This window comes from Stegostoma tigrinum, chromosome 47 (genome assembly GCF_030684315.1).
Source record: "Stegostoma tigrinum isolate sSteTig4 chromosome 47, sSteTig4.hap1, whole genome shotgun sequence".
In the NCBI taxonomy this organism is placed as follows: domain Eukaryota; kingdom Metazoa; phylum Chordata; class Chondrichthyes; order Orectolobiformes; family Stegostomatidae; genus Stegostoma; species Stegostoma tigrinum.
The window spans coordinates 4,998,682-5,013,014 of record NC_081400.1 but is presented as its reverse complement, the minus strand read 5'-3'; the positions used below and the strand labels follow the sequence as shown (position 1 = coordinate 5,013,014).

Below are 14,333 nucleotides of genomic sequence, written 5' to 3'. Positions count from 1 at the left end.
CGCGCAGGAACGAGAGAGAGAGAGAGAGAGAGGTGGAGGGCGCGCGCAGGAACGAGAGAGAGAGAGAGAGAGAGCGCGCGCGCCGCAGGAACGAGAGAGAGAGTGAAGGCGCGCGTAAACAAGAGAGAGGGGGAGTGCGCACGCGCCAACGAGAGAGAGATGGAGAGAGAGAGAGAGAGAGCGCGCGATGGATGAGAGAGATGGAGAGAAGGGAACGCGCAGCGAACGAGAGAGAGAGAGCGCACGTAAATGAGAGAGAGAGAAGGGAGCACGCGAACGAGAGAGAGAGAGCGAGCGAGCGAGCGAACGAGAGAGAGAGAGAGAGGGAGCGAGCGAACGAGAGAGAGGGAGAGGGAGCGAGCGAACGAGAGAGAGGGAGAGGGAGCGAGCGAACGAGAGAGGGAGAGGGAGCGAGCGAACGAGAGAGGGAGAGAGCGAGAGCGAGCGCGCGAACGGGAGAGAGAAGGGAGCGCGGCGAATGGAGAGAGAGAGAGCGAGGCGAGCGAGCGAACGAGAGAGAGAGAGAGGAGCGAGCGAACGAGAGAGAGGGAGAGGGAGCGAGCGAACGAGAGAGAGGAGAGGGAGCGAGCGAACGAGAGAGGGAGAGGGAGCGAGCGAACGAGAGTGGGAGAGAGCGAGAGCGAGCGCGCGAACGGGAGAGAGAAGGGGAGCGCGCGAATGAGAGAGAGAGAGCGGCGAGCGAGCGAACGAGAGAGAGAGAGGGAGCGAGCGAACGAGAGAGGGAGAGGGAGCGAGCGAACGAGAGAGGGAGAGAGCGGAGAGCGAGCGCGCGAACGGGAGAGAGAAGGGAGCGCGCGAACGAGAGTTTGTGCATGTGCGTGCATGCGCGAGCGAATGAGAGAGAGAGCATGAGAGAGAGAGAAGAGAGCGCGAGAGAGAGAGAGCGCACGCAAACGAGAGAGAGAGAGAAGGGAGCGCGCGAACGAGAGAGAGAGAGAAGGGGAGCGCGCGAACGAGAGAGAGAGCGGGCGGGCGAACGAGAGAGAAGCGGGCGGGCGAACGAGAGAGAGAGCGGGCGGGCGAACGAGAGAGAGAGCGGGCGGGCGAACGAGAGAGAGCGCGGGCGGGCGAACGAGAGAGAGCGCGGGCGGGCGAACGAGAGAGAGCGCGGGCGGGCGAACGAGAGAGAGCGCGGGCGGGGCGGAACGAGAGAGAGCGCGGGCGGGCGAACGAGAGAGAGCGCGGGGCGGGGCGAACGATGAGAGAGCGCGGGCGGGCGAACGAGAGAGAGCCGCGGCGGGCGACGAGAGAGAGCGCGGGGGGCGACGAGAGAGCGCGGGCGCGGGCGAACGAGAGAGAGCGCGGGCGGCGGGCGAACGAGAGAGAGCGCGGGCGGGCGAACGAGAGAGAGCGCGGGGCGCGGGCGAACGAGAGAGAGCGCGGGCGCGGGCGCGGAACGAGAGAGAGCGCGGGCGCGGGCGAACGAGAGAGAGCGCGGGCGCGGGCGAACGAGAGAGAGCGCGGGCGCGGGCGAACGAGAGAGAGCGCGAGCGCGGGCGAACGAGAGAGAGAGCGAGCGCGGGCGAACGAGAGAGAGAGCGAGCGCTGGGCGAACGAGAGAGAGAGCGAGCGCGGGCGAACGAGAGAGAGAGCGAGCGCGGGCGAACGAGAGAGAGAGCTGAGCGCGCGAACGAGAGAGCGCGCGAGCGGGGCGAACGAGAGAGGCGCGCGAGCGGGCGAACGAGAGAGAGAGCGAGCGCGCGCGAACGAGAGAGAGCGAGCGCGCGCGAACGAGAGAGAGAGCGAGCGCGCGCGAACGAGAGAGAGAGCGAGCGCGTCGGCGAACGAGAGAGAGAGCGAGCGGGCGAACGAGAGAGCGCGCGAGCGGGCGAACGAGAGAGAGAGCGAGCGCGCGCGAACGAGAGAGAGAGCGAGCAGCGCGCGAACGAGAGAGAGAGCGAGCGCGCGCGACGAGGAGAGAGCTGAAGCGCGCGCGAACGAGAGAGAGAGCGAGCGCGCGCGAACGAGAGAGAGAGCGAGCGCGCGCGAACGAGAGAGAGAGAGCGAGCGCGCGCGAACGAGAGAGAGAGAGCGAGCGAACGAGAGAGGAGAGCGAGCGCGCGCGAACGAGAGAGAGAGCGAGCGAACGAGAGAGAGAGCGAGCGAACGAGAGAGAGAGCGAGCGCGCGTGAACGAGAGAGGACTGTGCATGTGCGTGCACGGGTGCTGTGTGCGAGAGAGAGCGGGAGAGTGCGAGTCGTGTGGTTTGAAGGGCTACAGTGGGGGATCAGAGCTGTCTGTGATGATGTTGTGGGGGGGATTAACATGGAGGGTACAGTGCCCCGTGGGGCGCTGGGGGCCACATGTTCAGGGAGGGCACCAGGAGGAGCTTCATTGCCCAGTATGCAGGGGCAGTGTGGGCATGACTGTCACCCACTGCGCCAGTTTGAGCACGAAGCACATTTGGAAAACAATCTGAATGCGTCAGGGGCCAGGTCAGGCACTGTGGGCCGAACGGCCTCCTCTTGTGCCCCGCAGGGAGGCCTCCCCCTCCCGGGTGCTGGCTGCATTTGCCTAACGCCCATCGGCTACCCCAAGGTGAGAACGGAGTAGGGGAGGGGAGCTGTAGGGTAACGGGTGTCGAGGGGGACGGGGAGCTGTGGGGGCACGGGGAGAGGAGGGGGAGGAACGGGGAGCGGCGCACAGTCCGATCCCACGAGCACCGGCCAAGCAGATTGTTTCGGAAGGGGAGGGTGGTGGCGGGGCCGGGGGGGGGGAGGAGGTGGAGCCGGAGGGAGACGAGGGCTGGCACTGACGGGCCACTCCCCAGAGCCGCGCCGACGGAGACGGCAGAGCTCCCGTGAAGCAGTCCGCTGCCTACCCCCTGCCACCCTCCACCCGTCCATGCCCCAAACCCGGGAACGAGAGAGGCACCAGACGAGCCCCTGACGCCTCCCCACCTCCCCCCGCAACAAACCCCACGACACAACTGAGGTAAGGACACAACCCTCCCCCCGCCAACCCCCCTCCCCCTCCCCGCGCGATAGAAATGCCGACGGCTCCCGAAACGGGGCGGCCATCTTTTCCGCCCACTTCCTGAACAACTGCTCCCTGGCCAACACACACGCACGGCGATCTCCCGCGAACCTCACCTTTCTTGGAGTCGACGCGGTTTGGAATCTGGCGACGCAGAGAAAATAAACCCTCGGGCCTCCCGCTCCCCGGAAGATTCGGCCCAGGGCCGTCCCGGTTAGCCCTCGGGCCTGCGGACGCCGAACAGGCCTAAATCTGGGGCACCGCTTTACCGAGGCCGCTTCCTCTCAGGGTGCTGCACCGGACCGTTTACCGCGTCGGAAAACCGTTACTTATTTGCTGAGAATGTGGAAGCAGGCCCCCTCTTTCGGGGAAGCAGTGAGATCGATGCGGTTTTCATTACACCTCAAACCACATCCTGGGCCTGGTCTCTGCCAGCGAGCTGTGGGGGCACAGCTTTTTCAAATACTCACTCACGGCGAACCCCTGGCCCTGCTCAATACCGAGGGGCAAGCGATTACGGTTAAATTTGGCACTAAACCCCGAGCACGTGGTCAGGCACAATGTGAAGCACACTCTGCAACATCCCACATCGTACTACCCACCTTCAGAGAGGTTAATACTGGGGGAGCGGGCGCTGTCCGACGGTCAGCGCCGGGGGAGCGGGCGCTGTCCGACGGTCAGCGCCGGGGGAGCGGGCGCTGTCCGACGGTCAGCGCCGGGGGAGCGGGCGCTGTCCGACGGTCAGCGCCGGGGGAGCGGGCGCTGTCCGACGGTCAGCGCCGGGGGAGCGGGCGCTGTCCGACGGTCAGCGCCGGGGGAGCGGGCGCTGTCCGACGGTCAGCGCCGGGGGAGCGGGCGCTGTCCGACGGTCAGCGCCGGGGGAGCGGGCGCTGTCCGACGGTCAGCGCCGGGGGAGCGGGCGCTGTCCGACGGTCAGCGCCGGGGGAGCGGGCGCTGTCCGACGGTCAGCGCCGGGGGAGCGGGCGCTGTCCGACGGTCAGCGCCGGGGGAGCGGGCGCTGTCCGACGGTCAGCGCCGGGGGAGCGGGCGCTGTCCGACGGTCAGCGCCGGGGGAGCGGGCGCTGTCCGACGGTCAGCGCCGAGGGAGCGGGTACTGATGGAGGGTCAGGGCTGACGGCGTGTGCGCTGTCGGAGTGTCAGTGCTGAGGGAGCGGGCGCTGTCGGAGGGTCAGCCCCGAGGGAGCGGGGCACTGTCAGAGGGTCAGCCCCGAGGGAGCGGGGCACTGTCAGAGGGTCAGCCCCGAGGGAGCGGGCGCTGTCGGGGGGTCAGCGCCGAGGGAGCGGGTACTGATGGAGGGTCAGGGCTGACGGAGTGTGCGCTGTCGGAGTGTCAGTGCTGAGGGAGCGGGCGCTGTCGGAGGGTCAGCCCCGAGGGAGCGGGGCACTGTCAGAGGGTCAGCCCCGAGGGAGCGGGGCACTGTCAGAGGGTCAGCCCCGAGGGAGCGGGCGCTGTCGGGGGGTCAGCGCCGAGGGAGCGGGCGCTGTCGGGGGGTCAGGGCTGACGGAGCGGGCGCTGTCGGTGGATAGGCTGGGGTGGGTAGGCAGACCTTTGGTTGGCCTAGATTAGGCCAAGCTCTGTTGACACCCGTTGGATTTTGGGACCCGTTCTCCCAATTTGAGGGGCTCACTGGATTCCATACCCGCGCCACGCCAACCCCGAGGGTGTCCCGTCAGGACAGGAGGGGTCCAGAGAGAGTGAGGGAGGGCACCCGAGGGAAAGCTGTGGAGATGGACCCTGGCAACCGAGCGGCAGCCATCTTTACTCGCCCTCTCTCTTACCTCAGCAGGAATGGAGTCCTTCAGTTCCAAGGATCTGGCGATGAAAGCCCAGAAGAAGATCCTGAGCCGGATCGCCAACAAGTCGCTGGCCCAGTTCCTGATTGACGACACCAGCGCCGAGATCCTGGACGAGCTCTACCGTGTCTCCAAGGAATTCACCAGCAACCGCGCCAAGTCGCAGAAGGTGCTGAAGGACCTGGTGAAGGTGGCCGTGAAGATCGCCGTGCTGTATCGGCACCAGCAGTTCAGTGAGCACGAGCTGGGCCTGGCCGGCGACTTCCGCCACAAGCTGCGCCAGGGAGCCATGACCGCCATCAGCTTCCACGAAGTGGCTTTCACCTTCGAGGCCCAGGTGATGGCCCAGCTGCTGGGAGACTGCCGCGACTTGCTCCTGCGGCTGGTCGAGGGCCACCTCACCCCCAAGTCCCACGGCCGCATCCGGCACGTCTTTGACCACTTCGGCAACGACGAGCTCCTCGTCAAGCTCTACAGCGACCAGGACCCCTACCGCGCCCACCTGCAGAAGATCTGCGACGGTTTGGGAAAGCTGCTGGAGGATGGCACCCTATAGACGGAGGGAGGGGGCATTTAACGAGGACACAGGGACAATACCCAGCCACCATCGGGCAAGGGTTGGCGGCCCGGGTGCCAACATATTCTGTTAGCCTCTCCGAAGACGCGTCAACAGATTCGAATCACCGGAATAAATGCACTGCACACTCAGGCATGGTTTTAGCCACCGCTGTCTGTACCGTACACCGTAACCCGCTCGAACGTGTCACGGGGGCCAGGCAGGGCACTGGTGGGACTACGTCAGGAGGACTGCAAACCGTTTTGGTCCCCCTTACTTCAGGGAGGGGAGACGTGGGGTGGGGGGGGGGGGGGGGGAGAAGAGAGGCAGAAGATTACATTGAGTTAGGGGAACTAGAGGGGAACGTAGAGGGGAGCATGGAAGAAGGCTAACAGTAAAGCAGGGGCAGCATCTCACTGGAGGCCGTTACAGAGATGGTTCGCTGGGACGATCCCTGGTCTGGGACGGGTTGTTTTATGGAGGACGTTACAGAGGTGGTTCGCTGGGACGATCCCTGGTCTGGGACGGGTTGTTTTATGGAGGACGTTACAGAGGTGGTTCGCTGGGACGATCCCTGGTCTGGGACGGGTTGTCTTATGGAGGCCGTCACAGAGGTGGTTCGCTGGGATGATCCCTGGTCTGGGACGGGTTGTTTTATGGAGGCCATTACAGAGGTGGTTCGCTGGGACGATCCCTGGTCTGGGACGGGTTGTTTTATGGAGGACGTTACAGAGGTGGTTCGCTGGGACGATCCCTGGTCTGGGACGGGTTGTTTTATGGAGGACGTTACAGAGGTGGTTCGCTGGGACGATCCCTGGTCTGGGACGGGTTGTTTTATGGAGGACGTTACAGAGGTGGTTCGCTGGGACGATCTCTGGTCTGGGACGGGTTGTTTTATGGAGGACGTTACAGAGGTGGTTCGCTGGGACGATCCCTGGTCTGGGACGGGTTGTTTTATGGAGGACGTTACAGAGGTGGTTCGCTGGGACGATCCCTGGTCTGGGACGGGTTGTTTTATGGAGGACGTTACAGAGGTGGTTCGCTGGGACGATCCCTGGTCTGGGACGGGTTGTTTTATGGAGGACGTTACAGAGGTGGTTCGCTGGGACGATCCCTGGTCTGGGACGGGTTGTTTTATGGAGGACGTTACAGAGGTGGTTCGCTGGGACGATCCCTGGTCTGGGACGGGTTGTTTTATGGAGGACGTTACAGAGGTGGTTCGCTGGGACGATCCCTGGTCTGGGACGGGTTGTTTTATGGAGGACGTTACAGAGGTGGTTCGCTGGGACGATCCCTGGTCTGGGACGGGTTGTTTTATGGAGGACGTTACAGAGGTGGTTCGCTGGGACGATCCCTGGTCTGGGACGGGTTGTTTTATGGAGGACGTTACAGAGGTGGTTCGCTGGGACGATCCCTGGTCTGGGACGGGTTGTTTTATGAGCAGACGGTACAGGTTGGGACTCGCTGGAGGCGAGCAGAATGAGAGGCGATCCCTTTGAGGATTTGTAATGGGCCTGACAGGGCGAGAGGCCATTCCCCCCTCCCCCCGCAACCCCTCATGGGAGTGTCTAGGACCAGTCTCAAAATAACAATGCACCAATTTGGAATTGAAAAGATGGACAAACATCTTCTCTCCGAGTTCCAAGGAAGGGGTCATGGACCGGAAATGTTAACTCTGATCGCTTTACTGCTCTTCACAGATGCTGCCAGGACCCGCTGAGCTTTTCCAGCAACTTCTGTTTTTGTTCTTCTCTCAATGGGTTGGCAGCCTTTGGAGCTGTTGTTGGCGGGCGGTGGTTGGTGGGGGGGGGGGGGGGGGGGGGGGGGGAGGTGGTAGCGTGCAGAGACCTCGCGTATATTTAAGGTCGAGAGTTGCCGGGGGGAGGGAGGTCGGTCAAGGGGAAGGAGGTGGTGGCCCTTGATATTTCAGATTTGCTCCCCTCGGAGGGAGAAGGAATCTCTCCCAGTTTCGGGCCTTCAATGGGGTTGCAGGAGGTGGGGCAGACCCCTACTCTGCTCCGAGACCCTCCTGCACAAGGGCGGTGGGAGAAGAAACAGCCTCTTCGCGCTTCTCCCCTGTCAACGTCGCCCTCAAGTTCAGAAGGTAAGGCTGGCCTGTATTTGAGAGAGCGCGGAGTATAAAAGGTAGGGAGGGTCTTGCGAGGAAAGGGGCAGGGGCAGGCTATTTGGCCCATCGGGTCTGCTCCATTACTCAACAGCAACTGGTCTATTTCTCAATGCCAATCTCAAGAAGACACAGAGTCTGCAGAGGGATATGGATAGTCTCAGTGAGTGGGCAAAGGTCTGGCAGATGGAGTACAGTGTTGATAAGTGCGAGGCCATCCATTTCGGTAGGAATAACAGCAAAATGGACTATGTTTTAAATGGTAAAAAACTGCAGCGCGCTGCTGTGCAGAGGGACGTGGGTGTCCTTGTGCAGGAATCGCTGAAGGCAGGATTGCAGGCACAGCAGGTAATTAAAAAGGCAAATGCAGTTTTGTCTGCCATTGCTAGAGGGATGGAGTTTAAAAACAGGGAGGCTGTGCTGCAGCTGTATAGGGTCCTGGCGAGTACACGAGATATACTGGCACTGGAGGGGGTGCAGAGGAGACTCACTCGGTTGATTCCAGAGCTGAGAAGGTTGGGTTATGAGGAGAGACTGAGTTGGCTGGGATTATACTCATTGGAATTCAGGAGAATGAGGGGAGATCTTATAGAAACATATAGGATTATGAAGGGAATAGATAAGGTGGAGGCAGGGAGCAGGTTAAACTAGGACTAGAGGTGTTTGCCTCGAAATAAAGGGAAGCAGATATAGGACTGAGGTCAGGAGGAGCTTCTTCACCCAAAGGGTTGTGAATCTGTGAAATTCCCTGCCCCGTGAAGCGGTTGAAGCTAGCTCACTGAATGTTTTTAAGGCAAGGCTAGATAAATTTTTGAACAGTAAAGGAATTCGGGGTTATGGTGTGTGGGCGGGTAAGTGGAGCTGAGTCTCAAAAAGATCAGCCACGATCTTATTAAATGGCGGGACAGGCTCGAGGGGCCGGATGGCCTACTCCCATTCCCAGTTGTAATGTCCTGCCTTCTCCCTGTTACCCTCGAACCTCTTACTCACTAAAAATCTATCTTTTGATGGAGTTACAAAGTGCGGAAACAGGCCCTTCGGCCCAACCCTTCCATGCTGACCCAGGTATCCTAAATTAATCCAGTCCCATTTGCCAGCACGCGGCCCCTCTCCCTCTAACCCCTTCCTATCCATGTCTCCATCCCGATGCCTTTTAAATGCTGTAACTGTACCAGACCCCACCCCCTTCCTCCTTCCATACACGCACCACCCTCTGTGTGAAAAAGTTACCCCTCAGGTCCCTTTCCCCTCTCACCTTAAACCTATGCCCCTCTAGTTTTGGGCTCCCCCTACCCCTGGGGGAAAAAACCTTGTCTATCCCCCCTACCCATGCCCCTCATGGGTTTATAAACCTCTATAAAAGGTCCCCCCCTCAGCCTCCGACACTCTGGGGAAAACAGCCCCAAGCCTATTGAGACTGGTCAGCACAGATGAGTTGGGCCGAAGGGTCTGTTTCAACAGCTCGTGAGCCCCTGGAGCTTCCTAGCCCAGAGACAAGGACACTCCTGGCTCGATACACGAAACAGACACAGCGAGCTCCCACAGAGAGCTGCAGAATATGGCAGCTCGCACGTGACTGCAGTAATGCAGTAGGAAGAGCCGTGGTTTAGCGAGACGGCAGATAATGTGATGTTACCCACGCACCGTTCCTGTCCCCTGAATTAGTCAGCATTCCTCACCCAGCATCTCACTGCCGTTTGCAGAGAACAGCTGCAATCTCACGGAGCCAGCAGCTTCCTGTAGACCAGGAAAAGGGTGTAGAGGGAGCTTTACTCTGTATCTCACCCCTCGGAGCTGCAGTGCGCTGCAATATTTTAGCATTTAAAACAGTCCATTTTGCTGTTATTCCTACCAAAATGAATGTCCTCACACTTATCCCTGTCCCTGGGAGTGTTTGACTCGGGGGGCGGGGTGGGGGGGGGAAGAGACAGCATAGGGGGAAGCTTTACCCTGTATCTAACCCCGTGCTGTCCCTGGGAGGTTGCTGATGGAAGGACAGGTTGTGGGGGACAGACAGACACAGAGGAGCTGCAGGAAGCTGTCTTTTTATTCATTACAGTACGTTCCATTGGCAGTACATACGGACTGCGTGTGGAGCAGCGCGCTTATCTGCGTCGCTTAGCCACTCGAGATCTGCTCACGGGGGCACACGCGTGCCCACACACACCGACAGGCGGCGGGCACATGCACGCCCACACACACACGCGCAGACAGGCGGGGGACACACACGCGCCCACACACACACACACACACACACGCGCGCGCAGATAGGCGGGGGGCACACGCGCGCCCACACACACCGACAGGCAGCGGGGACACGCGTGCCCACACACGCGCAGGCAGGCGGGGGGCACACGCACGTGCCCACACAGAGGCTCATGGGCAGGTGGGGGGGCACACGCGCAGACAGGCGGGGGGGCACACGCACCCATACACACACGTGCGGGCAGGCGGGAGGGCACATGCGTGCCCACACACACACACACACGCGCAGACAGGCGGGGGGGGCACACGCACCCATACACACATGCGCAGACAGGTGGGGAGCACACGCGCGCCCACACACACACGCGCGCAGACAGGCGGGGGGGGCACACGCGCGCCCACACACACACACACACACACACACGCGCAGACAGGCAGGGGGTCACACGCGCGCCCACACACACACACGCGCGCAGACAGGCGGGGGGGCACACGCGCGCCCACACACACACAGACAGGCGGGGGGTACACGCGCGCCCACACACACACACGCGCGCGCAGATAGGCGGGAGGCACACGCGCGCCCACACACACCGACAGGCAGCGGGGACACGCGTGCCCAGACACGCGCAGGCAGGTGGGGGGCACACACACGTGCCCACACAGAGGCCCACGGGCAGGCGGGGGGGCACACGCACCCATACACACACACGCGCGGGCAGGCGGGGGGCACATGCTCGCCCACACAGACACACGCGCCCACACACACACACACACACGCGCGCAGACAGGCAGGGGGCACGCGCGCACACACACACACACACACACACACACACACACACGCGCGCAATCAGGCGGGGGGCACACGCGCGCCCACACACACAAATGCGCAGACAGGCGGGGGGCACACGTGCGCCCACACACACACGCGCAGACAGGCGGGGGGCACATGCGCACCACACACACCTGCACAGACAGGTGGGGGGCGCACCCGCGCCCTCCACATTCATGTCACTCAGGGGTAAACCAAGGAAGTGGGCTGCTCAACTGGGGTAGGCAGGACACTGCAGCCAGGGCTGTGCACAAACCCCATGTAGAGAGAGAACAGTGGAACAATCCCAAAGGGGGATACCCTTCGATATCTGTCCCTCCTCCCCCATCACCTCCGATGAACCCGCCCCAGAGGGTCCACCCGAGGATATTTTGAGCATGGGGGAGGGGTGGGGGCGAGGGGCACTGTGAAACCAGTTGGCGCTCAGCAAACACAGCGATGGAGATCGCCACCCTCCCCGCTGCCCCCACTCCGTTTGCCCCCAACCCCAGAACCCACCACAGCAGAATGGCACAGTCATTGCACAATGCCCAAAGGGATTCCGAGGAGAGCGCTATGGGCAGCGACAGCTGGGAGCAGGTACCCGCGAGGCGGGGTGGGGCAGGAGGGAACGCAAGAACGAGGCAGACAGACAAAGAGAGAGAGACAGGGACAGAGGGCACGTGAGATAGCAATGGGTGGAAGTGAATGCACAAGATGGTGACTGTCAAAGAGCAGACGAGGACCAGAGAGAGTGTGGGAGACAGCGACGGTGGGGGGGGGGGGGGGGGTGCTGGTGGACAAGGGGGAGAGGGCGGGCATGCGGGCGCGCGCGTGGGCAGAGAGGGCGGGCGCGCGCGGGCAGAGAGGGCGGGCGCACGCGCGGGGTGAGAGGGGGGGCGAGAGGGCGCGCGGGGAGGGCGGGCAGGCGGCCGTGCGCGCGGGGTGAGAGACAGTGAGGGGAGAAGGAGGGAAGTGCAGGAGAGAGCGGGGGAAAAAGAGAGCGAGAGCGCGGTGGGGGAGACTGCGAACATGGCAGCAGGTGGCAGTGATGGAGCGGGTGTGAGAGACTGCGAAGGGCTCAGCTCCCTCCGAGGCTGTGACAGAGCATCGCGACCAATTTGTAACCGTGCTCCGAAAGTCCGCTCCCGCGATGATCAGATTACCGAGGCCGAGGCAGTGCGGCCTGGCCCGTGACAGGGTGGCGATCAGCGGGCACTCGGAATTCCTGACCCTGCCGCCTGGAAGAGTTGTCCTGCTGCTCCCAAGTTGTCGAATCTCTCCGGGCCGTCGCTGTCGGCTGCAGACAGGAGCGTCTGTGAAAAAGCTGCCGGATTCCGCATGTTTCTGGCGTTAAAGAGAGTCATGAGTTCTGGGACAGAGAGTGGGCTTGCAGTCTCGCAGCTTCGTGTCCAGTGCAGCTCGAACCCAAGCCGTGGCCTGGCTCTGCCGAAGGTCCCCACAGGCTCACACCCGCGGCCCGAGCTGCCTGTCAAAGGTCAAAGATCTGGTCCTCGGTCTCCCGTAAGGTGCTGACCCGGGTACTTTTGGTCAGGCACATGGGACCCAGGCGTGCCCTCTGCGCCGAGGCGAGGCGTGACGCCGGGGGCCGCTCCGAGGGACAGCCGCGGGCCACAGGGGAACCGCCGCAGCCGCCCACTGCCCCGTCCAGCCTGCCGGACAAAGCACAGCAATTAGAGCTCCCTCTACCCACATCGGGAGGGAGGCTCCCTCCGCTCCGGGAACCGGGGCCGGAGGAGTCACACCCACCTCCCAACCCTTGCCCTGGGAACTGGGCCAGAGGACCCGCTCCCACCCTCAGGGGCAAGGCATCCTCTAGTCTAAAGCTGAGTGTAAAGCACCCTCTACCCTACAAACTGAGAGCAAACCTTCAGACACCCTTTTGAAGCCAGGAAGAAATCTCCCCCTACCGTGCTGAGCTGAGAGTAAACTTCCTCTACACTGTGCCCCAACCCCCACCAGTCCACCCTATCAAACACTCCCAGAGACAGGGACAGCACAGGGTTAGATACAGAGTGAAGCTCCCTCTACACTGTCCCCCCACATCAAACACTCCCAGGGAGGGACAGCATGGTGTTAGATACAGAGTAAAGCTCCCTCTACACTGTCCCATCCCCACATCAAACACTCCCAGGGACAGGGACAGCATGGGGTTAGATAGTAAAGCTCCCTCTACACTGTTCTCCCCCATCAAACACTCCCAGGGACAGGGACAGCACGGGGTTACTGCTCCCTCTGAACCTGCCGTCTGTGCCAGCGCCTGCACTCAATAAGCTCATGGCTGACCCAATCACTCCACATTCTCACCGACCCTCAACAGCCTTTTCTCCCTCAGAATCAATCTAATCTGCCTTCAAACCTATTCAAACACTGCGCGACCACCACCTTTCTCCGGGGCGACGGGGCTCGTGATTGCTCTCGGACAATGGGGGTGCTCGGGTTTCTGAAGCAATGACCCTGTCACCGTGTCATCTCCAACAGTGGCTATGAGGCACCAGGGATCCGGGTGTGATTCCAGCCTCGGGGCAACACTGTCTGTGCACATTCTCCCCGTGTCGGCATGGGCTTCCTCCAGGTGCTCCAGTATCCCCCAAAAATCCAAAGGCGCGCAGCTTAGGGTGGATCGGCCGTGCTAAATTGTCCCGTAGTGCCCAGGGATGTGCGGGTCAGGGTGGGTTGGCCGTGCTAAATTGTCCCGTAGTGCCCAGGGATGTGCGGGTAAGGGTGGATTGGCCGTGCTAAATTGTCCCGTAGTGCCCAGGGACGTGTGGGTTAGGGTGGATTGGCCCTGCTAAATTGTCCTGCAGTGCCCAGGGATGTGCGGGTTAGGGTGGATTGGCCGTGCTAAATTGTCCTGTAGTGCCCAGTGATGTGCAGGTTAGGGTGGTTTGGCCGTGCTAAATTGCCTTGTAGTGCCCAGGGATGTGCGGGTTAGGGTGGGTTGGCCGTGCTAAATTGCCCCGTAGTGCCCAGGGATGTGCGGGTTAGGATGGATTGGCCGTGCTAAATTGCCCCGTAGTGCCCAGGGATGTGCGGGTTAGGGTGGATTGGCCGTGCTAAATTGTCTCGTAGTGCCCAGGGATGTGCGAGTTAGGGTGGGTTGGCAGTGCTAAATTGTACCGTGATGCCTAGGGATGTGCGGGTTAGGTTGGACTGGCCGTGCTAAATTGTCCCGTAGTGCCCAGGGATCTGTGGGTTAGGTTGGACTGGCCGTGCTAAATTGTCCCGTAGTGCCCAGCGATGTGCGGGTTAGGGTGGGTTGGCCGTGCTAAATTGTCGCGTAGTGCCCAGCGATGTGCGGGTTAGGGTGGACTGGCTGTGCTAAATTGTCCCGTGGTGCCCAGGGATGTGCGGGTTAGGGTGGACTGGCTGTGCTAAATTGTCCCGTGGTGCCCAGGGATGTGCGGGTTAGGGTGGATTGGCCATGCTAAATTGTTCCATAGTGCCCAGGGATGTGCGGGTTAGGGTGGATTGGCCGTGCTAAATTGTCCTGTAGTGCCCAGGGATGTGCGGGTTAGGGTGGACTGGCCGTGCTAAATTGTCCTGTAGTGCCCAGGGATGTGCGGGTTAGGGTGGATTGGACGTGCTAAATTGTCCCATAGTGCCCAGGGATGTGCGGGGTAGGGTGGATTGGCCGTGCTAAATTGTCCTGTAGTGCCCAGGGATGTGTGGGTTAGGGTGGATTGGCCGTGCTAAATTGTCCCCTAGTGCTCAGGGATGTGCGGGTTAGGGTGGATTGGCCGTGCTAAATTGTCCCGTAGTGCCCAGGGATGTGTGGGTTAGGGTGGATTGGCCGTGCTAAA

At 61.8% G+C, this 14,333-nt stretch overlaps 2 protein-coding genes across 4 annotated transcripts in view; one reads left to right on the top strand and one right to left on the bottom strand.

The window, feature by feature from the left end:
- Positions 1–2,768: 2,768 nt before the first annotated feature.
- Positions 2,769–5,520, top strand: LOC132207445 (tumor necrosis factor, alpha-induced protein 8-like protein 2 B). 2 transcript variants are annotated; one of them, XM_059642958.1, is made up of 2 exons: positions 2,769–2,955; positions 4,806–5,520. In XM_059642958.1, the coding sequence occupies exon 2, from the start codon at positions 4,808–4,810 to the stop codon at positions 5,366–5,368; it is 561 nt and encodes a 186-aa protein (XP_059498941.1). In that variant the 5' UTR covers positions 2,769–2,955; positions 4,806–4,807; the 3' UTR covers positions 5,369–5,520. The 2 variants fall into 2 exon arrangements, with proteins under 2 accessions (XP_059498941.1, XP_059498940.1); XM_059642957.1 differs by having other exon boundaries at positions 4,803–5,520.
- A 5,830-nt stretch (positions 5,521–11,350) lies between these two features.
- The window catches only part of LOC125449707 (lysM and putative peptidoglycan-binding domain-containing protein 1-like), a 33,620-nt gene continuing 30,637 nt past the window's right edge, over positions 11,351–14,333 (bottom strand). For both annotated transcript variants that reach the window (XM_059643011.1, XM_059643012.1), the window contains exon 2: positions 11,351–12,182. In XM_059643011.1, coding sequence (XP_059498994.1) covers positions 12,002–12,182 — 181 coding nt within the window. In that variant the 3' untranslated portion in view covers positions 11,351–12,001. The remainder of the gene's footprint in view (positions 12,183–14,333) is intronic.